Source organism: Euleptes europaea, chromosome 2 (assembly GCF_029931775.1).
Source record: "Euleptes europaea isolate rEulEur1 chromosome 2, rEulEur1.hap1, whole genome shotgun sequence".
NCBI classification, from domain to species: Eukaryota; Metazoa; Chordata; class Lepidosauria; order Squamata; family Sphaerodactylidae; genus Euleptes; species Euleptes europaea.
Genome location: NC_079313.1, coordinates 115,768,565 through 115,791,855, shown reverse-complemented (window position 1 = coordinate 115,791,855; position 23,291 = coordinate 115,768,565). Strand labels below are relative to the sequence as shown.

General features: G+C 42.4%; 1 protein-coding gene across 1 annotated transcript in view; it reads left to right on the top strand.

Annotated features, from left to right (window-relative positions):
• SLC13A3 (solute carrier family 13 member 3) overlaps positions 1–22,176 on the top strand; it is a 64,683-nt gene extending 42,507 nt beyond the window's left edge. The window contains exons 7-13 of the mRNA XM_056845016.1: positions 2,054–2,143; positions 5,696–5,800; positions 7,900–7,997; positions 13,318–13,430; positions 15,395–15,556; positions 19,147–19,284; positions 21,988–22,176. Coding sequence (XP_056700994.1) covers positions 2,054–2,143; positions 5,696–5,800; positions 7,900–7,997; positions 13,318–13,430; positions 15,395–15,556; positions 19,147–19,284; positions 21,988–22,176 — 895 coding nt within the window. The remainder of the gene's footprint in view (positions 1–2,053; positions 2,144–5,695; positions 5,801–7,899; positions 7,998–13,317; positions 13,431–15,394; positions 15,557–19,146; positions 19,285–21,987) is intronic.
• Positions 22,177–23,291: the final 1,115 nt, after the last annotated feature.

Below are 23,291 nucleotides of genomic sequence, written 5' to 3'. Positions count from 1 at the left end.
TTTATCTTGAGCACAGATACGAATTGAAATGATTTGTTATATTCCCCCTTTCCTTCTTTTCCCTTTTGTACCCTTTAAAAATAATATATATATATATATATATATTTTAAAAAGGATTGCACTGTAAAAAAATAAAAACTTGACTCAATAGAAGAGATCATTTTTAGCAACTGGAGAACATTGATCAAAGACAAATATTTGCACGTGTTCACTCAGCTAGTCCATCACTGAGCAGGGATTTGAATTCAGGTCCTCTAGACAAAATTCCAATATGCTATGCACTGGAGTACAATATCTATCAGCTTTCTTATGGTTTCAAATTTAAACAGATGAGATAAAATTTGATGCATCTGTATATAAAATGCAATGTGTATTTGCCTTGGGGCCATGCAGTCAAGGGAGATAAGGTTTAACCCTGTAGCCTATTAGCATTTTAATGGATGTCCTTTTCTTGAGATTAAAAACTTTTTAAAGCATCACTGGGTAAGAAAAACTAAATGCTAATATTTTTGCAAACATATTCACCCCCCTTTTTAAAAAGTCTGCCAAAATACTTTTCATATTTATTACAGCATCCCAAGCAAAATGTAGACTGTATGTCTGATGGACTCATTGAGTTTTGCAGGCTTAATGGAAGGCTAGGGAGTGTCAGAAGTGTATGTTAATGGCATGACACTATTAGCACGAAAAGTGTTGGGATGGATTTATCTTTCTTATGCACCCATGCAAAGTGGAAAGAAAAATGCATAGGACAGCAGCAAAAGTCAAAGCACCTCGGAGTCTTGTGTTGCCTACCTAAGAGGTTTAGCCTGACTAAAATGAACAGAAACACATTAGCATTTCAGTCTTTACTGCCTCAGAATTCTTTATTTTATCATTCCGTAGTGCTTCACATAAAGTAAATGAACCAGACAATTTGTGATTATGCTTGAGCGATGAATTCCCTTTTTCTCACATCTTCCTGAATGAGGCATCTATTACTACGGAGGATGCATGTAGATGATAAATTATTGCAGTTCTGATAAATTTGGCCTGATTTATGTTTATATTGATTTTTGTAAATAGAAACTTTGATAGTTGCAAAAAGGCTTCTTCCCTGGTAGTGGAAAATGGGGTATCTTTTGCATAGGTATAAAGAGACAGAATTTGTCCTTGTGAACGTGGGTGGAAGAGGGTGAGTAACAGGACGTGAAACTCCCATGGCTTCTTGAACTCCTAAGCTGAGGGAGTTGGAACAAAAACTTCTGTGGTTGTTCGCATATCATATGAAGATGTCTCATACTGAGTCAGAGCATTGGTCTAGTTCAGAATTGTTTATTCGGACTGGCAGTGGCTCTCCTGATGTGCTTTGAGGGTTCAGTCTGGCATTTCCAGCAATTTTTTTCCTCAGGCACACTGAGGACAGATTTGGATCAGGATGGTAGCATTCGGTGAAGATTTTTTTAAAGGCCTCCCCCCCCTGCACTGTTCCCCTGACTTCTTCTGGGCTCATTCAACTGCTGATTAATAAAATGGAATTGAAGCAGCAACGTGCCTCATTATATCTTTCTTCCTCTGCTATAGCTTTTTGCATTTGAAGTTTTATGCTGTCCTCAAAATGGGAGTGGCAGATGATTCTCGTGTGTAAGCTAGGTGTGCCTGTTATGGGGGATCTTCTTTAACACCAAAAATTCTCTTGGGGAGGGAGGGGGACATGGTTGTTCAGAGAAAGTTTGTTTTTGTCGTGCTTGGTAAAATATGTCATTTGCCAGGAAATCAGTCCTCAAAAGCTTCATTTGTATAGCAGGCACAACAAAATCTTAACAGTGTTTTACGCTTTGCTATAGCTGTCAAGGGGAGTAAAGAATTGTATATTTGATTAAAGTCCCTCCTAAAATGAATGGTCCTTAACCTTTTCCCTACAAATGCACTGATAAGATAACAGAACTATCCACAACACCTTAAACTTTTCCACAAGGAGCTTTTCTATGGAGTAATAGGGACGTATCATCATGTACTTAGAACACGAGAACTAAGAAGGTTGTTGTTGTTGTTTTTCTTCCCATGTTGGTAGGAGAACAAAGAAATCAGACATCAGAGCTGATGCAGAAGCCAAAGCCAAATCCGTAATAAGAGACGAATATCAGAAGTTGGGTCCAATAAAGTAAGTCACAAATAAAACAATACCAGAATCAAACCAGAGGTGAAAAAAATCAGTGGAAGAGACAGCAGTGTTACCACGAGACGGTTGTGCATAGTAGTGTATCAGCACGGTGTAGTGGTTGGAGTGTTGGACAAGTATCTGGTTTTGGATCCTTACTCTTCCATGGAGTTTGCTGAGTGACCCTGAACCAATCACTGTCTTTAAGCCTTACCTACCTCATAGGGTTCTGAGGATAAAGTGGAGGAAGGGAAAACGATGTATACCACCCTGAGCTCCTTGGATGAAGGGTGGGATAAAAATAGTCTAAATAAGTCAGCATAAGAAGACAAGTAAACATGAGAGTTTCCAGCTTGGGTTAGACTTGTCATCCATCTAGCTTTAAATTCAACTGCAAGTGGCCAGCCAAGTGCCACAAGAAAAAGCCCAAGTAAGTCATGTTCATGATGACAAAATCCAATTTTCTTGTTCCCATCACAGGCAACCAGTCCTTGGCTAGTTTCATTAGTAGCTATTTCAAAGTCAGAGGCCAGTATGGGGTAAGAGGCAGTATAGCTCAGTGGACAGCGTGCTGCGTTCAGGTGGAGAAAACCCAGTCTTCGTATTCTTTGCTCAGACATAAAGCTCTCTGAGTCACCTGGAGTGAGTCATGAACCAAAAATCAGAAAGCATGTTATAGAGACCCAGTGGAGTGCTTGAGTGTTGGAACCGATCCTCACTGAGAGGGCCAATTCATATGTCTTCCCTGGACCTTTTCAGACAAATGTATTGTGGGAGTTCTCTGCTTTGAAAAATTCCCAGGCATGCACAGACCTGTTTTGGATCAGGACCACAGCATGCAGGGAGGCTTCTTTTCCCTCATGCTGTTTTCCCAATCTCAAACTGCTTCTGGGGAACCGCTGTTTGCCCTGATGGGAGCTATAGGTGTACTGATGGACTACACATTACTTTCCACAACTGAATAAATAGTAGCTTTTGGGCAGCTTCAGGTCAGGAAAACCATGGGGTGGGGGGAGAGGTATGTGTGTGTGCGTGAGGAAAGTGTGAATTTGCCCTCAGCCATGAAGCTGATTGAGCCCATCACTATGTTTCAGCAAGGTTGTTGTTGGGATAAAATGGCGGAGCTCTCAGGACAAAAGGCAGGATAAAAATGGGACCTATAACTTATAAACATGATGGTCGCTATTCTGTCAAGCTCTAAGTGTGATAAAAAATCAGAACCCAGAATAGTTCTCCCCTCCTCTATTTTCTCCTCACAAAAACAACCTTGTGAGGTAAGTTAGACTGAGAAAGGGTGTGACCGGCCCAGTGAGTCATCCAGCGAGTTTCCATGGCTGAGTAGGGATTCAAACCGATGTCTCCCAGATCCTAATTTGACGTTCTAATCACCACATCATGTTGGCAACAGGACCGTTGCTAGTTTTATTCTTGTAAAGAAGAGTAAACTACTACTCTTGCATACACCGTAGCAGTGAGAGCAAAATCTATACTTGCTTTGGTTCATTCTCTTACAGGGATCTTAAGGGATATATATGTATGTAGTGCTTGTATCAGCAATGTATTGGGCTTTCCTTAGTCATGTTCCTAGGAGTAGTATGCCCATCATAGTGTCTTTACCTTGTTTTCCCCACAGTGAAGCCAGCTGGGTGACCTTGGGCTAGTCACAGCTCTCTCAGAGCTCTCTCAGCCCCACCTACCTCACAGGGTGTCTGTTGTGGGGAGGGGAAGGGAAGGAGATTGTAAGCCGGTTTGAGTCTCTCTTAAGTGGTAGAGAAGGTTGGCATATAAAAACCAACCTTCTTCGATCAGAAGTTAGCCTGACTAAAGGGAAAATGTCCTCCTTGTGATGAGGAGGTAGGAAAAAATTGGCAGGTGTGGGACGGATTAATCACATCTCCCCCTCCAAACTGATTTACTTTTCACAAGCATTTTGACTTTCAATTCACATTAAAGTGGCTTGAGGAAGCCTATCTCCAGTATGCCTCCAAAGTGGATTTCAAATTGCGCATCAACTTGAATCATCCCAGCTGAGCATGTGTTGGTTAATTACACCTTCTAAATTACTTAACCAAGGAACTGACTAATTCTCTAATTAGCCAGCCCGCTGAGTTTTGAATATTTTTAGTAAAATGTTCACGAATGATCCCACAGACAAATGATGCACTGCTGAAGACTTCATAAATTATTGTTGACATAATGCACTACAGAGAGAAAATAGAGCTCTGCTCAGGTTGCACAAAAGTAATTAAGAGGGTTTGGTTTAATACATTTCTCAGTGGAGAGTATTCCTTTTGCTTTAACATTTTGTCAGAGGCAACTGGTGCTAATGACTTCTTAAAATGTTAAGAGAGAAAGAAATTAAAAGTTATTGAATCTTTTTAATATTTGAGAAAGCACACCCATACACAGACAAACCCTGGAGCTGGTTCAGATGTTTGGCACTTGTCTTTTGAATATTGCATGGGCTGTTTGGTGAAAGGAGATGAGAAGCGGGACTTGTGTTCAGAGCTACCGAGCGGTTTTTCTGGGTCGTTTTGCAGCAGTGCCTGCACTGATAGAGATGGTTTAACTTGATGGAGAGGGTTTAGCTGCCTTGATGGAGAGGGTTTAACTTTTCAGCTGGTGTACCAGGTTCCTGGTCCCCCTACTGCATATCCCAATACTCACACTCCGCAGCTGCAGGTGTGACTCCACAATGAAAAATGCTTGTCACAGTCACAGGACTCATCTCATTGAGTCTGACACCAGTTTGAGGTCAGAGTATCTAATTATTAATTTGAATGTTTCTTGAGCAGTCACTTGTTCTGCCAGCATTAAATGAGGAAATTAGCCTTCTCCCTTCACCAGCATTCTGCATAGTGTCATCGTAAGAATCAAAGGCAAAAGAGCCTATGCTAAGAGAACTGAAAGTCCGTTAAACCAGCCACTGCCAATTTGATTAGCAGCTCCAGGTTTCTTCTGCCCGGTGTCAGCATCTCTGCTGCCCTTAAATCTAATGTTTTGTTATTTGGGTCCTAGAATTTGCTAGCTATAGAAAGCCTGGAAGAATAAAGTATAACTGAATGAGTTCCAATGTAAGTGCTCACTTACAAGATTGCATTCTTTTCCCATCCCGTCCCCCAAACTTCTGCCCCACAAGTGTATTAGCTATTATGAATTTCTTTTGCTCTAAAAAAAGGGAAAGAAACAGAGACACAATGCCACTAGTCATTGTATCTTAAAACCTCCCACAAAATCTCACATTTTTATTTCATTTGTTATAAAAATTAATCAAGTTGTATATAGTCATCCTCATTGTTTTGGTTGTATGGCTGATCCAAGTATTTCACGCTCATGATCGTTGAGATATTGGAATGTATAACTACACAAATTCCCTCTCTGATCTTCAGTACTAGATGCGTTGTTGACCCATGGGTTATAATTTATTCACAAGCTGGAAGCCTGCTAAAAGCCATGTTATGGAGGGTTCCATCCAGTGAATCTAGTTGTACTTGTAAGACAGTTTAGGAAACAAAACATCTGATGAACAACTCATTGCATTTCCTTCCCATGCAGGTTTGCAGAGCAGGCAGTTTTTGTTCTCTTCTGCTTATTTGCCATCCTGCTGTTCTCCAGAGACCCGAAATTTATCACAGGCTGGGCAAGCTTGTTCACACCAGGGTAAGATACTTCTTTCCTGCTATAGGGAATTTCTTTCAGGCTTGTATGTTTACACCTAGGGCGCTTTCATAATACATGCCGAATAATGCACTTTCAATCCGCTTTCAATCCACTTTGCAGCTGGATTTATTTATTTATTTGCAGCTGTATGAAATGGCAAAATCCACTTGCAAACAATCATTAAAGTGAATTGAAAGTGCATTATTCAGGATGTGTGAAAGCGCCCATAGTTTCCTTCATAGTGTCGTCCAGCTTGAATGGATTAAATAAACTAAATGTTCATACATCTCTTGAAAAAGCCAATCTAATTTTTTATTGGTCACAGAAAGGTGACAGTTTGATGTGAATAATAAGAATGTCTTCCCAAGTGGAATATTTGTCATAGTGACTTTGTAATGAGAGATTCTCTCCCGCATCCTATTAGAGAATCTGTACTAAACAATTTTAAAGGCTTTGCCCATAGAAAACTGTTTCGCAGCAGACTTCTCCAGGTGCTTTACAACCTTTAACTCTGATAACTCCAAAGGGTAGGGGGTAGAGTTCGGTTCTCTGAACTATTAACCAGGAAACCAGACATAACACCTGTAGAAACATTTACCTTTTTATTAAGAAAAGAAAAATATTCTTTCTTTGAGCAAGACGGGGGAAAATACAGGCATGAAAATGTTAGTCACACAAATACTATGATGATAAGTGCTAAAATTATCAAAGTTCCTAGCATTCCTTAATCATATTATAGCAAGTAATAGTTTTTAAAAGCAAATCAGGTTTCAACTTTTGGGGTTTATCAAAAAGCCCAGGTTATCCAAGAAATCTCACCTATTCTTCTTCTGAGACTTCCAGCCAGGGAAATCTGATTTGCTTGTCACAGGAGTGCATATTTATAGAAATATATCAATCTTATCTTTCTTTAAATCTTATCTATTATAATCATGTCACCATGTCTAGATAACTGGTTGGTTCATAACTAAATATGAGATAATCAACATAAGTGCAAATAAGCCAATCAGCATATGCATATGTATTTACATCTGATATAGCAAGATGAGAAGGACAAACTCAACTCCTACCTCTATTAAAAAGCAATTAATATAACTTTTTTTCTGTAACTGTTTCAATTAACTGTCCATGATGAGAGTCGCTATAAGCAACAGAGTTAATTGACAGTTGAAAAATGCTTGAATTCTCAGTTAACTTGCATATTTCACACAAAAAGAGAAGTGATACCATTGCTACAACTACAACTTCAGAATCTTGGTTTTGGGAATACTATCTATAAATATAGTTAAGGCCAAATTACACAGTTTTGGAACTTCTTGTCTTCCTTCCCGATCAAATGGATCAAGTATGTAAAAAATAACAAAACAGTTGAATTAATGGCTAATGAGAAGGTTATGTGTTTCTGCTGAATGAAGACCAAAGATTGTCTAATGAACTCATCCTGTAGGTGTCTCAGTTTGTTGCAAAGAGATAATAATTCCTAACCAAACTCTGCAGTCAGCTCAAGGGTTCTCCCATACTATGGTTGCCAACCTCCAGGTACTAGCTGGAGATTTCCTGCTATGACAACTGATCTCCAGCTGATAGAGATCAGTTCACCTGGAGAAAATGGCCCCTTTGGCAATTGGGCTCTATGGCATTGAAGTCCCTCCCCTCCCAAACCCCGACCTCCTCAGGCTCCGCCCCAAAAAACACGAGGTATTTCCCAACCTGGAGCTGGCAAACTTATGCCAGACCCTTTGTCCTAGGCAGACATAACTTTCTGATCTTTTAACAAAGGGAGATGGCTGCATTGGGCCTATACCATCAATCAAGCTATCAGTAATCAAACAAATTGCAGGAGATAAGTCTTTATAAGAGATAAGGATTTCATGTTCTCTTTAATTTTCATTTAGGTCTATAGCTAGTTTTTGCATTGGAATAGTAGCCCATTCTGAGCCTGTAATTCACAAGGGAGAAACAGAGAAATAAACCATGGGTGTTACTGACATTTGATTCAAAATCTTCTTTGACAGATCCTGATTACCTTCCACCCCTTATACTGAGAATAATGATGGCCTTTTCTGCTTTTAACATGTTTATTCCTCCTTTTTTGTTAGTTTTGTCACAGATGCTGTTACTGGAGTAACAATAGTGACAATATTGTTCTTCTTCCCTTCAAAAAGGCCATCCCTTAAATGGTGGTTTGACTTGAAAGGTAAGCAGCTGTTCTGCCAACACCAAGACTCTGTTCTTGTCTTCTGGGTTTTCTGTAGAAATTACCATCAAGCTAGTTTCCAATGAATAGTATGCAAGAAGCAGCAGCTGTCACTGTGTGTGTGTGTGTGTGTGTGTGTGTGTGTGTGTGTGTGTGTATATGGGAGGAGTAGGGTTGCCAACCTCCAGGAACTAGCTGGAGATCTTCTGCTATTACAACTGATCTCCAGCTGATAGAGATTAGTTCACCTGGAGAAAATACCACTTTGGCAATTGGACTCTGTGGCATTGAAGTCCCTCCCCTCTCCAAACCCCACCCTCCTCAGGCTCTGCCCCAAAACCATGCCACTGGTGGTGAAGAGGGACCTGGCAACACTAGGGAGGAGTCACCTGCCTTTAATTGCCCAACTTGTCATTTTGGAGTTCAGAATTAAAGGGAGATAATTAGAAGAAGAAGAGTTGGTTTTTATATGCCGACTTTCTCTCCCTTTTCATAGAATCATAGAGTTGGAAGGGACCACCAGGGCCATCAAGTCCAACCCCCTGCACAATGCAGGAAATTCACAACTACCTGTTAAGAAGAATCAAACCAGCTTACAGTCACCTTCCCTTCCTCTCCCCACATGAGACACCTTGTGAGGTAGGTGGGACTGAGAGAGTTCAGAGAGAACTGTGACTGGCCCAAGGTCACCGAGCTGGCTTCATGTGGAGGAGTGGGAAAATCAACCTGGTTCACCAGATTAGAGTCAACAGCTCTTAATCACTACACCACACTGGCTCTTAGGATGTATTTCCACTTTCCTGGAAGTAAGCCCCACTGAATAAAATGTGACTTTCTTCCAAGTAGACCTGCTTAGGATTGCTCCCTTAGTCTGCTGATGTCATAATACCTCTTAACCACACACTGAGGGTGTGTTCTGTTCCTAAGGCTATGGTTCCTTTTTGGGGTGCTCTCTTCCCTGTTAAATGTCATTGTTTTCCCCAAAACATGCTGTATCACATTCCCCTCCCTCTCCATCCTGGGTCAGTTAAGATTTCAGGAGAAGAACCTGGACAGACTTGCTCAGAAACATCTGAAACAGTGTTATAGAGAGATTGTGGAAGATCGCATTTGGAAGATAATATGACTTGACTTTCGAATTCCCCACTCAATAAAAGGGTGCTGTAGAGGCCATATGAGGTTCCAAGGTCGGTCAGAAGGAAGTGTTTGCAACTCATGGCTCCAGAGCCAAATGAGGAACCAAAAGTTTAGGGACAGTGGAGGGATTGGTGGGATGTTAGAATAACCAGTATATGAAGGGAATGGCAGAAAAGGATTTTTATGGGACTTAAGGGCTTCTTAGTGATTCTTTAGAGAAGGAAAAATGGTGGAGGCAAACAGTTGCCAGTAACCCCAGTGTGAAGTATGTGCAGATTTATCTCAGTGCGCTAAAACAATCATGCAGGGCACTTCTGTGTATCTTTATCCCTATTGTAAAAGATCGTGTATGCCACTTCCTAATAAAGGATTTATGACAACCAGTGTTTGCAGAAATGTTTTGGATTTTCAGTCAACATCATTTATAAGTAATGTTAAACTGTATATTTTCAGTTGTGCAAATGGACTTGATAATAGTGGCTCTGTGTTGATCCGTTCATCCGAATGTTGATGAAGTTTGGTTCTTTAATTATAAAAGGTTGCTGACCCCAAGGCACAAGATGCAGCAACCTTGCTGAAGCTAAACAAGTCCGGGTCTTGTCAGTGCCCGGATAGATATGTGAATCTCACACTTGCTACCTTGAGTTTCGTGATAAAGTCATTATCAATATTTGTTGTATTATGAATACGACAAGGAAATAAATAAAAGTTGTAATTAGAAGGAACAGCTCCATTATTGGTTTTCCATCTCTTGCTTAGTCTTTCCCTACTACCAAGGACCCCCTGCGTAATACGGTCTCTAGCACTGCGAAAATAAAACCCATTTATGACTATTTATGCATGGATCTGGATATGTCTTTGACGTAAAACTCAAAATTAATGTCATAATGACGTAAAACTGCAAAATTAATGTCATAATTAACTTAGATCCTCAGCGTCATAAATGAAACAAAAAAATGCCCATTAGACCCATTAGATGTGACCAGACAGATGTTGAGGAATGTCTGTGTACATTGCATTGAAAATACAAATTTACATGTTTTATTTATTTATTCATGAAGGTCTCGTTCAAGAGGTCTAGTGCACTCTGCCATCAGTATTCCAGGCCAGGTGGCAAATGTCACTTGTCTAATGGATCTCCATGTTTGGGGCCAGGAAGGAGTTTCCCCTAGTTCAAATTTGCTGACGCCATCATGGAGTAGTGGTTATTGTGGTGGGCTGGAATTTGAAAGACCTGGATTAAAATCTCCCCTTTAACATGAAACTCACTGGGTGACCTTTACTCAATGAGTAATTAAATTGTGCAATTCACTTCCAGTGGACATAGTGATGACCACAAGCAACAAGGGCTTTAAAAGTGGTTAAACAGATTCATGGAGGATGGATCCATTAGTGGCTACCAGTCATGGTGACTAACAACATTAAGAGGCAACTTAGAGGAAAGGCCTTGGCCTCTATACCTTGTTCGTTGGCCCTTCAAGGCATATAGTTGGGCACTTTGTTAAACAAATTGTTGGACTAGATGGGCCACTGGCTTGATTCAGCAGGGCTTTTCTTGTGATCTTTGGGCCACTTACACATTCTCAGCCTGAACTATCTCACAAGATTGGTGTGAGGATAAAATGAGGAAGGAATAATGTGGTATGCCACTCAGCACTTCTTAGAGGAAGGGCAGGATAAAAATGTGCTTTTTTTGCCATCAAGTCACAGCTGACATGGCAACTCTGTAAGGTTTTCAAGGCAAGAGACTTTTGGAGGTGGTTTGCTGTTGCTTGCCTCTGCGTCATACTCCTGGTATTCCTTGGAGGTCTCCCATCCAAATACTAGCCAGAGTCAGGGCTGAGAATGTGTGACTGGCCCAAGGTCACCCAGCAAGCTTCCATGGCATGAGTGGGGATTTTAGCCTGGGTTTCCCAGGTCATAGTCCAACACCTTAACCACTACACCATGCTGGCTCTCTAAAAATGTGCTAGATAGGTAAAATAAATGGGGAATTTATTTTCTGCCTCAGCAGCATGTATGACCACTTGCTTGGAGTCAATTAGGCTTGGCTGTTTGCTTAATTGTCTCTGGTATGGTGAAAATTGCACACCCAATTTTTCCCATAACACAGTCTTATTCTTCAAAACTGGTTCCATAGAAAGCATCTGGGTTTGGTTTGGACTGTGAACACAGGCACTTGCTTATCTGTCTTCATTGGTGTCAGAAAACAATCGACAAACCAGAACAGTACAATACACTGTGATAAAAAACCATAGTAGCAATTATTGATTATGCCAAAGATTGATCAAATAACAGATGTCTACAAGAATTACAAAATGTGGCCAAATAGTAAATAGCCAAAATATTAACAACAGTGTTGACAGTAGTAAGACAAAATATCTGCAGTAGTAGGAACAGGAATCTGGGTGTAATCCCATTTTGAAAATCTTCATCAGCCGGAGTTTAATTCTTGATAGATTGAAGGAGTATCCTACGACGTAAGAAGAAAGCTCTATCAGTCTAACCGCTAATGAAGATTTGATGACAGGCAGGAGCACAAGAGTGGTAATCTGCAGTACTGCAGTCAAAAGCTCTGCTCACGACCTGAGTTCAATCCTGACGGAAGTCAGTTTCAGGTAGCCGGCTCAAGGTTGACTCAGCCTTCCATCCTTCTAAGATCAGTAAAATGAGTACCCAGCTTGCTGGGGGTAAAATGTAGATGATTGGGGAAGGCACTGGCAAACCACCCTGTAAACATAGTCTGCCTAGGAAACGTCAGGATGTGGCATCACCCCATGGGTCAGGAATGACCCGGTGCTTGCACAGGGGGCTACCTTTAGCTTTTTAATGCTGACTGTGCTGGCAAGAAATGCTCTCCTACTGCAATTCTGGTGTTCATTTGTAATATGGTGCTGTTAGTGTGCTTGTTGTGCCCCATCCTAGGCATTTACGCACAGCAGTTTTCAGAGTATCTTCCTATTCACATCAGCTCCTATACTTATGTCATAGCCATACTCTTCACAGATTATGTCAGAGAGAAAACACCTTTGGCTAGATGCCTGAAGACACATCTCCAATGTGTGTGTGTGTGTGTGTGTGTGTGTGTGTGTGTGTGTAAGTGCCACGAAGTCACAGCTGACTTATAATGACTCCTGGTGGGGTTTTCAACACAAGTGATTAAGCAGAGGTGGTCTGCCATTGCCTTCTTCCAAGTACTGACCCAGCTTAGTTTCCAGGATCTGATGAGATCAGGCTATACTATACTATTCCACTTTAAAAAACCATCCATAAAATTTCGTCTTGTGACATAAGCAAGTTGTGCATTCATTTTTTTAACCTTTTAAAGTTACTACTGTGTGTGTAAAGTTCTGTCAAGTCACAGCTGACTTATGGCGACCCCTTTTGGGGTTTTCATGTCAAGAGTCTAACAGGTGGTTTGCCAGTGCCTTCCTCTGCACAGCAACCCTGGTATTTTTTAGTGGTCTCCCATCCAAATACTAACCAGGGCCAACCCTGCTTAGCTTCTGAGATCTGACGGGATCAGGCTAGCCTGGGCCATTCATGTCAGGGCAAAGTTACTACTACCCAACTGTTTTGCTTGATGACCCCAAGTTCTGGAATTCCAAGACAGGGAGATCATTTCTCTCCACTCCCTCTCATCACAGGATTTTGTAAACCTTTACCATGTATTTCATTAATCATCATTTTTCAAACTGAACAACCCCCAAACCACAAGCACTGGTATGTTACCCAGATATATGACTTTAAGTTGATATGAAATGCTGCATATGGAAACTAATGTGGAGTTGCATTAAGGCAAACTGTGGTGTGCCTTTATTGGAAGGCAGCTTCAAGCTCACATGCTCAGCCCCTTCCCAACTCCTCTCTTGCATGCAGCTCAGAGAATAAAGAGTTGTGCATTCCCTGTGACATCCAGACCTTACAAAATAACAAACAGTGGTTTGTTCCCTGGCCTGCAAACCAAGTTTCCAAGCCAGCCTTGGGCCATGGTTTGGACTCCTGGTTTAGAAGCACGGGGAGAGGGAGAATTGCAGGTTATCGTCTCTAATTGGAAGAGTATTGCTGGAAATCACAATCACAATGGGAAGATGGAAGGGACTTCACAGAGTCTTTGGCTCAGATCCAAAATGATGCTAACTGCTATCTGTTTCTTTTCTGTGTCATTAACTTGTTCGTGTAGCACCAAACACTGAAAACAAACCCTTGCTATCATGGAGAAAAGCTGAAGAGAGCGTACCTTGGAATATAATTTTGTTGCTTGGAGGAGGTTTTGCTATGGCCAAAGGGTGTGAGGTATGCTTGTCTAATATCACTGGTTTTCTAGGTACTGATTTTTCATGGAAATGTTGCACTTACACTTCAAGAGCGTGAGCCGTGGAGTGGTTAAAATGTCATACTGTCACTGAGGAGACCCTTATTCAAATCCCTGCACTGCCCTGAAATTCACTGGGTGACCATAGACCAGTTACTCTCTGACAGCCTAACCTACCTCAAAGGAGTGTTTTGAGGATAATATGGGGGGCATATAGGTAATGATAGGAAGAAAGCTGATAGGAAGAAAGTAGATTCCTTTGAAATGTGGTGTTGGAGGAGAGTGTTATAGATACCGTGGATTGACAAAAAACCAATCAGTGGGTTCTAGATCAAATCAAGCCTGAACTGTCTCTAGAAGCTAAAATGACTAAACTGAGGCTATCGTATTTTGGTCACATTATGAGAAAACAGGAGTCACTGGAAAAGAGAGTCATGCTAGGAAAAGTTGAAGGCAGCAGGAAAAGAGGAAGACCCAACAAGAGATGGATAGACTCTTTAAAGGAAGCCACAGCCCTCAGTTTGCAAGATCTGAGGAAGGCTGTTAAGGATAGGATGTTTTGGAGGACATTGATTCATAGGGTTGCCATGAGTCAGAAGCAATCCAGATCTTCACAAAAACATGTACAAACAAAGAGGAAAGTCACTTCATAGGGATTTTGCAGGGCCATGCAAGTGGACCTAAATTTGAAGTAGCACCATGGTCTTGGAGGGTAGTGTCCCATGCCTCAGACAGATGACCAAAATAACCCAGTGTGAGCTCTCTTACCCTGCGAGGGCCTAGTCACCTGTGTCATCCTGCCAGTGGTAAGGAAGGTTTTGCCCAATATGTCAGGTGTGATTGAATTTATTTAGTGCATTTTATCCTGCCTTTCCTCCAAGGAACTCAGGGTAGTATACATTGTTCTCCCCTCCTCCATTTTTAGTCTTACAGCAGCTCTGGCAGGTAAGTTAGGCTGAAAGAGAGTATTTGGCCCATGGCCACCCAGCAAGTGTGCATGGAAGAGTCTCCGAGATTCTAGTCTGATATCATTAACCACTAGAAGAAGAAGAGTTTATTTTTATACCCTGCTTTTCTCTACTTTTAGGAGTCTCAAAGCAGCATACAAATCACCTTCCCTTCCCCTCCCCACAACAGACACCTTGTGAGGCAGGTGGGGCTGAGAGTTCGGAGAGATTCATGCGGAGAAAGGGGGTTACCGCACTTTGTATTCCCAGCGATTTATTAAGAAGTTTGAAAATGTTGTAAAAAACATCACTTTAAAAGGGTTTTTGGATACCGTGGCTTATAAATGGTTGGAAGACGTCTTCACAGCTAAAGGGGCCAAACAAAGGGCGAACAGTATTTTTTATAACGTGTTCAAACTCTTAATACATCGCTGGGAAAACATAGAAAGTGCAAACAGTATTTTTTATAACATTTTCAGACTCTTAATACATTGCTGGGAATACAAGTGCGGTAACAGCCACAAACTCAGTTCTCCAGATTAGAGTCCACCTCTCTTAACCATTACACCATGTTGGGTCACTACTCCATGCTGGTGTGAACTAGAAAGCGGGCTAAAATGGTCACTTGTATTCTGCCCCCTCCCACCAAGTCCCTAGGTATGAAATTATTTGATCATAACAGGAGTTGCACTGGTTCTGATCAAAGATCCATCTGCTCTAGCACCCTGTTTCCCACAGAGGCCAACCAGATGCCCTGGAAGATCCACATGGAGGACATGGAGGCCAAAGGCTCATTTCCCCTCAGCAACTGGCATTCACAGATAGTCTGCCTCTGAACGCTGAGGTCCCATTTAGCCTCTGTGCCTTCGTATAATCTCCTGTTGTAGCCAATTTGCGCCTGTCATTTGTCATTTTCGCAAGCGGAGCTGAGAGAGTCACCAAAGGCCCAGTCAAGTCAACTCTTATGGAAACGTCTGGATTTTTCTCCCCTGCTGTAGGAGTCAGGCTTGTCCATTTGGATCGGAGGCCGCCTGGGCCCTCTGGAGCATCTCCCTCCACCCCTGGCTGTTATTCTCATCACTGCAGTGATTGCCTTATTCACGGAATTTGCTAGTAACACGGCCACGATTATAATCTTCCTTCCTGTTCTGGCAGAACTGGTAAGAGATGCTTGCAAATCTCCCAGCTGCATAGCAGTTGCATCAACGTACGCCTTTCTCACACGTGAGGATTAAACCAGCTCAGACATAAAGCCTGGAGTGGCCCACATGATTTCCCTTCTGGCGTTGCTTAATATATGTATTAACAGCATGGACACATGCCGTAGTCTCTCAGCAGAAGAGATGGCTTTAGCTGCAAAGCTGAAAATGCCATAAAATTGACTTCTGGGCTGCTTCCACCCGGAGGTGATTCTCCATGTTGCTCTCATTGCTGCTTCACATGCAGAAGCATTCACAGTGGCAACAGAGCATCCACTTGGTAGTTTCCCCCTTCCTGTCCTTGTCTCAGTCCACAGTGGCTGCCACAACCCCCACCCCCCCACCAGAAGGTTTGTTCAGTCTTTTAAAAAATCCCCCCCCCCAAATGCACCAATTCAGGTTTAGGAAGGATCGCAACAAAGCTGGGGGAAACGCAAAAACAGATCAAGGAGAGGAAAACATCATGTGCTGTGGGGTGGGGCTGTGGCTCAGTTGTAGAGTCTCTGCTTGGCATGCAGAAGGTCCCAGGTTCAATTCCCAGCATCTCCAGTTAAAGTAGGTGAGGTGAATGACCTCTGCCTGAGACCCTGGAGAGCCGCTACCAGTCTGAGTAGGCAATACTGACTTTGATAGACCAAGGGTCTGATTCAGTATAAGGCAGCTTCATGTGTTCATGTGGATGCTCCCCAAAACAGCACTTCTGTATGGAAGCCGAGGCAGAGGAAAACCTTCATGTGGGAATAGCCCTGAATTCATTTAAATAGTATGTTTGGGCTTCCTTTGTGTTTAACTAACCATTCTAGGCATCAAGGAAAAGAGGAATCCTAGTACTTGTTGCCAGAATGCAGTGCATAATTGAAAACAAGCCAAGTCATCCATCTGTGCAGTGATTTCCCCTGCTCATTGCCAAGGAAAGGTCTCTGCTAGTGCCAGGTCCCAAATATTGATGCTGGACTCCTGACAGTTTTCATTTGCTTTGACACTCATCCCTGCTTTGGACCATAGCAGCATGTGTACCAGGCAAACTGTGCTATCTGCCCCCCCCCCAACTCACACCATTCCTATCTTGTCTCTAGGCAATGTGTGCAGATAGATACAGGGAACACTCTTTCCAGTCCATGTTCTGCAGGGGTAGCATTGAACGCTACACATGCCACACAATAGCAACTGATGCCGCAACTGCTTTGTATGCTCTCACTATGCCTGGCTGCCAACGTCCATATCCTTGTGGGAGGACAATAGAGGCCTACATCAAGGGTGTCAAACATAAGGCCAGTGAGCTGAATCCATCCCCTTGAGAGCTCTTATCCAGCCAGCCGAGGCAGCCGCTCTCCAACTCTGAGTCTGGGCTGGCAAGCCAACTGTGGGTTCGCCAGCCACCTCCCCCCCCCCCCCACAATCTGGGCTGGCAAGGCCTGGCCTGACCTGACCAAGTGTCATTTATGTCATATCTGGCCCTTGTAACAAATGAGTTCGACATCCCTGGCCTACTTTGGCCTTTTATGCATGGGTTGTTTCTGTTGGATATGCTGTTCTCTCGGTGCACAATATTTGCAGTCGAATTCTCAAATCGCTCTGCACAGGGGCTCCCCCACCCCCCGCCGAATAAATTCCTAGAGTACTTGGGATTACTCAGAGTAAATTTCTGCTTGCACAGTGAAAATACGGAGTGTCTGAACCAAGGGGGGAGTGATCACTGTTGTCATCGTTGGTACACAGCTTGCCACCCCCTTTTTTTGCTCCAGCGATAGATTGATTTTGTGATAGATCACTGGTGGGAAAAAGACCCCACCTGAAAATACTGCTTTGTAATTGGCTGTAGTGGTTTTTTATATATGTCACCATCCCCGCGGTAGGATTCTTTCATTTTAACTGAGCCAAGTAGCTCCCTATCTGGGGTGGTGGTGGTTGAAGAGGACGTTAAATGGAGACTGGAGAAATAAGCAGCTGCATAGGTTGTTTTGTTATTATTATTTCAGCGTTATATCACAAGACCTGTACTTGCACCCCCCCTCCCCAAAAAAAGGCTTTCATGCCTATCCTAAAGAGGATGCATATAAGGGGAGGGCAGCAAATCAGCCCGGCTCTGTTGGATTGGGCCCAAGTCTGAAACTGACACACTCGCTATGAAACTGACCGTTTGTGATTATTTTAGTGTTCTCTTGCTAGTCCTGTGCTCGCAAACAACAACAACAAAAACCCTGTTCGATCTGGCTGAGGTCTGAAACTGACCAACAGCCACTGTGAAACTGGCCAAATAAGAAACCTCATAGTATTCCAGCATGCTCTTGCTAGTCCGGCACTCGCAAACAAACAAAAAGATGGCTTTGAGGGGAGGGGTTGGATGAGAGGGGAAGACAAGTGGGAGGGAGAAACGAAAATGGGTGTGGGGAGAAAAACCCAAATTGATAAGTATGCACATGACCAGTTTGGGATTGAATCAAACTTTAAAGTCGGGCTAAAACTGCATCTAATGGTTGGAGAAAACGTGCATAATGAAAACAAAGCCACAGAGTAGTCAGGGGGTGACGGCAGCATAAACAGCCCATGCATAAAAGGCTATTGCTGCTGAAGGCCAGCACAGCCTACGAAAAGTCTGTCAGCTGGCACAGGAGATAGTTGGTGGCTGATGAATTCGGGCATTTTTGTGTTCCTCGAGAATTAGCAATGAGCCTAATCATTAAGCCTCTGAAGCAAGTTCCAAAGATAGCATGACTAGAAGATCCTAAATGACTAGAAGTGGGGATAAAAACCCAAGGAGGTAATTCTGAATGGGGGGAGGCAGAGAAGGGCAAATGGGAGCAAGGTAAATGGGAGTGGGAATAGTCAAGCAGATTATGGCAGATGAGGGGTTTACATGACTTAGATGAGTTTAGCAGGATCCCAAGCCAGTAAGGGTCTCGGTGAATCTGTAACTAACAAAGCTGGGCAAAGTACACTATTCCAACCTTCTGCACTACTCAGCTAGTTGGGGCTTCATTCTCTGAGAGTGGACAACCATAATCCTAGCCTAGGGGAAGGGGAAGAATGGGGATGAGCAGCAGTTGTATTAGAGGTCGGAGTTCATGATCCAAGAGTTAGGGACCATTTAGGGGAGGGGCCATGGCTCAGTGGTAGAACTCGGGATGAAGAAGGTCCCAGGTTCAAACCCTGGCATCTCCAGTTGAAAGACCTCTGCCTGAGATCCTGGAGAGCTGCTGCCAGTCTGAGTAGACAGTACTGACCTTGATGGAACAATGGTCTGATTCTGTATAAGGTAGCTTCATGTTTGTTCATTTGTCTGTTTCCCTGTTCCTTTCTTGCCAAAATACATAGCAAGAGCGGAAGGAAATCTGATTGTGTGCTTTCTGGAGAAATGAACCCAATGAACAGGATAAGTAGCAGACTCCGTCTAGGATGTTAGAATAAGATCCTCTAATGGAAGCACACAGAATTAACTAATAACACCAGTACTGCTTTGCTAGTATTTTCAAGACTTTTATCAGGTGACTACAATCCAGCTTTTAAATATCAGTTTACCAATTTCCCAACTTTTGCTTTGTTCTTTTAAGGCCATTCATCTGAAAGTGAATCCCCTCTACTTAATGATTCCAGGAACAATAGGATGCTCGTTCGCCTTCATGCTTCCTGTTGCAACACCCCCAAATTCAATTGCTTTTGCTTCTGGGCACTTACTGGTCAAAGATATGGTAAGTTATTTTATATTCTATTGGTATCACAGACTGTGGTAGGTAGGGTTGCCAACCTCCAGGTATTGATGTGTGCTGTTACTGGGCTGAGCAAGGAAGAGTAATTGTAACAAGCACACAAGCCACAAAATTCTGTGATTTAAAGCTGAGTATATTCAAGGTAATGATGCTAAAGTAACATATGTAACTTAAACATGCATAATTGCATCAATATGTAAGCACCAAGCAGTACACAAATTCTCTACAACAATATAACAAGACAGGAAAACAGTATCCAAAAGCCAAGCTGGAAAGCTTCTAAGAGCGGGGTTGAAAAAAGTCCTGCAATAGCAATGAGGAGCATGTGCACTGTAGGTGGCAAAAGGATGAGGCAGGTTGCGATCCTGCGTCTTGGCTGGAGCCTTGATAAGTATAGTTATACACAGCAATACTTGTGCAGACAAAAGTAGAGAAATGGTGAAAACCATCCTTACACCCCACAACTGGGGTGTCCAAGGCTGCAACGAGGCCTGGAATGTATGAGCCTTGGATAGGATCAGTAATGTTGGTCTGTATGCAAGTGAAATGACAAGCACCGGTTATACTTGTTTCGTATCCTTCTTCAGAAACATGTATCAGTGAGTAAGTGGGAACTAAATTTTCATTTATTAAGGCTCAGTAGGGATAAATGTAGCTTATGAATGTGTGGACTGATGAGGGAAAGTTAATTCTCGAATGTGTTGGCAGCCTCTATATTCAAAGAACTGAATTCCAGCAGTGAAGTGCCGGTAAATGCAGACTCACCTTTGGCTCCTGCCAGACTTCATTAGCTCTCAGGTTCCTGAGACTTGAGGATATTCAACCAACTGTTGCCTTGTTTTTAAAGAGATGACAAGCAAGAATTTACCGATCCGGCCCAATTAAATTCCTCCAGTGGGACATTATCAAAAAATTGCAAAAGAAGATAATTCTTCTCTCATATCTTTACTGAAAGTGCAGATTGCATTTATTCGCTCATGGATTAAACTCCCACACTGTTGCCAGACTTTGACACAAACTGAAATTCCCATATTGGGCATCCTCGATCTGGAAGACATTATTTGATATACCATACTTAAGGCAATTGCACAGATGTTTTATTTTGAAAGATGCAAAGAAGGCAGTCGAAGCAATTAGAAAAGGATAGGCAAAAAGGGTAGGTAAAAAGTGTATTTTTATAAATTGGCAGACTTATTTGATTTATATAGATATCTAAGGAGGTAGGTTGACAGCATCATAGGGACCAGCCGATTCCTACAAAGTTGGACCAAGATGGCTTAAGGAGTGACCTTCAGTATCCACAACATATCTTGCATCTCCTTAGAAAGGCTTGTCTCATATTTTGCCTGAAAACAGTGCAATCCTAAGCAGAGTTACACCCTTCTAAGCCCATTGACTTTAGTGGATTTAGAAGGATGTAATTCTGTTTAGGATTGTCCTGCAAGTCAACCTAAACTCAGAATTGCTCAGTGTTTGTATTGATTACCAACCCATACTCTCACCCAAAGATGGATGGTGTTGAGAATTGTCTCTTGAAATGTATTGGCACCTCACTGCAATGTTGGTGACATTCTCTCAAAGCAACTGCAGGGTCTATTTTGTGCGATTGTTAGTCTTGCACTGATTTAGCTTGGAATTGGCTGCTATGCCAAGTTTATGCCCAGCACCTCTCGTTTGTTTTTTCTTAATGAGTGAACGCATTAACGGGAAATCAGACAAAGTGATTCCTGAGGCATCTTCCTCAAAGGAATGCAAGAAATTGTGGGAGAAAACAGCAGCACAAGTTTTAGCACATTGTCGTAAGCTGCCCTGAGCCCAACCTGGTATAAACTGAATAAAATAAATAAAATAAACATTTGATGGTGGCCCTAAGGAAGTTCCTGCAGACTTCTTGGACTTAATGGAGCGCATAGCTGAGATGTGCCTTTATTTATTTATTTATTTATTTATCTGTTTATCTGTTTATTTATCTGTTTATTTATTACAGTGTTTATACCCCACCTTTCCTCTTGGTTCAAGGTGGCTTACAATAATAATTAAAACACCCCCAGCTAAAATCAAAGATAAAATTGCAAGCCCTCGATGCCTTCCTCTCCCCCTTATGGAAGCACGATTTGTATAAACTGGTCCCTTCACATGATGGTCATGTATATTGCCACTGTTGTGTTACAAATCATGATGGCTACATGTAGACATCCCACCCAGAAGTGTTGCTGGCAGAGGGTAGCATTGTCCAGCAGTCGGTTTGTAGCTGGCCCATGCTATCTAGAGGCATACGGGGGTGGGGTACTGTCAAATACCAAGTGGCCAAAAGTTAAGGGGAAATGTTCCACTGCTTACTACTTGATACTTCTCTATCTTTTTGGGAGGAGGGTATTCTGTACTTCCTCTAACTTGGTTCACACTCACAAGAACACATGAAGCTGGCTTATACTGAGTCAGGCCATTGGTCTATCAATGTCAGTGTTGTCTACTTAGACTGGTAGTGGCTCTCCTGGGTCTCAGGCAGAGGTCTTTCACATCACCTCCTACCTTATCCTTTTAACTGGAGATGCTGGGGATTGAACATGGGACCTTTGTCATTCAAAGCAGATGCTCTACCACTGAGCCATGGCCCATCCCTTAAATTCTCTATACTCTGTAAATCAAAAGCAATTCATTTCTTTGTGTTTTTTTCTCTTACAGGCAAAGGCTGGTGTGCTTATGAATTTGATGGGAGTTTTACTTCTCAGCCTGGCTATCAACACTTGGGCCAAGAGCATCTTCCAGCTAGGCATATTCCCCGCCTGGGCCAATATACATATGGAAAATACCACCACCTCCCTCCTGGAAGATGTTCAGAACATCACTTTGAACTCACTCAGTAGATCATGAACCAAGCAACTTTGAAAGGGAGCTACTGCCTTCAGATTTGGGCACTGAAATCAGTCAACATCAAGTACATGATCTCTTTCATCTCATTTCTCTGTGGTGGTGGCTACCTAGCTGCATCTGCCACTGTTTAGAATAAAGAAGCCTGAAGAACAGACTTTGTTAATCAGATGATCAAGCCTTGCCCAAGGTGATGGCTGAGAGTTCAGGGTTTTTAAAGATCCTGAGATAAGGCAGCAAATTGGGGGAAACCGACATGCAGCAAATGGGAATGTAATAATTTGGAAAATAAGGCATATTTTCCCCTCCCTTGTTCCTTTCGGGTTTGCACAGGCCCCTTGCAAATGACAGAACAGCCTCACGAGGCAGAACAAAACAGTAGTTATATTAAGAATGATAGGGAACAACTCGGAGAGTGCAGCTGTCATACAGCTCATTTGGTTGAAAAATTGTAGGAGTGCCTAAACTGTAATTTGATGTTGGGAACAGACCAGAGTTTAAATGAACAAGAGTCTAACTGTGGCACTTTAAAAACCAAAAAGATTTTAAGATGAAATTGAAGCCTTTGGCATTATAAACCAGAGTTTGTTCATTATGAGAATATGCTTGGTTTGTTTTTGTGCTCATGCATTTCTCTCCCCTCCCCCAACCAAGATTGAAAACTTCCTGGTTTAGGAAGTCTCTAATTTGTTGTGACATCTTAATTTGGGCATTTCCACACATTGAAGAATTTCTTTGCCAACAAACTGGGATTTTAAACCAGTGTTAAACCATAGTTTAGAAGTCTTCAATCTTGGATCTGTTCATGAGGGGAAAGGAGAAGGGATTGTGTGAACCTCAGCACAAAGGTTGTTCACGCACCCCTATTGGCCAAAGGGTTCAGTGCTGAGTCTGCTGAATGACTGAAGGCTTTCAAGATGCTCATCATCTGCCTTTCTTTTCATCTACGGTATGGTTACAAGATCTGAGCATTAGAAGAATTAGAAGAAGAAGAAGAGTTGGTTTTTATATGCCGACTTTCTCTACCACTTAAGGGAGGCTCAAACCGGCTTACAATCATTTTCCTTTCCCCTCCCCACAACAGGCACCCTGTGAGGTAGGCGGGGCTGAGAGAGCTC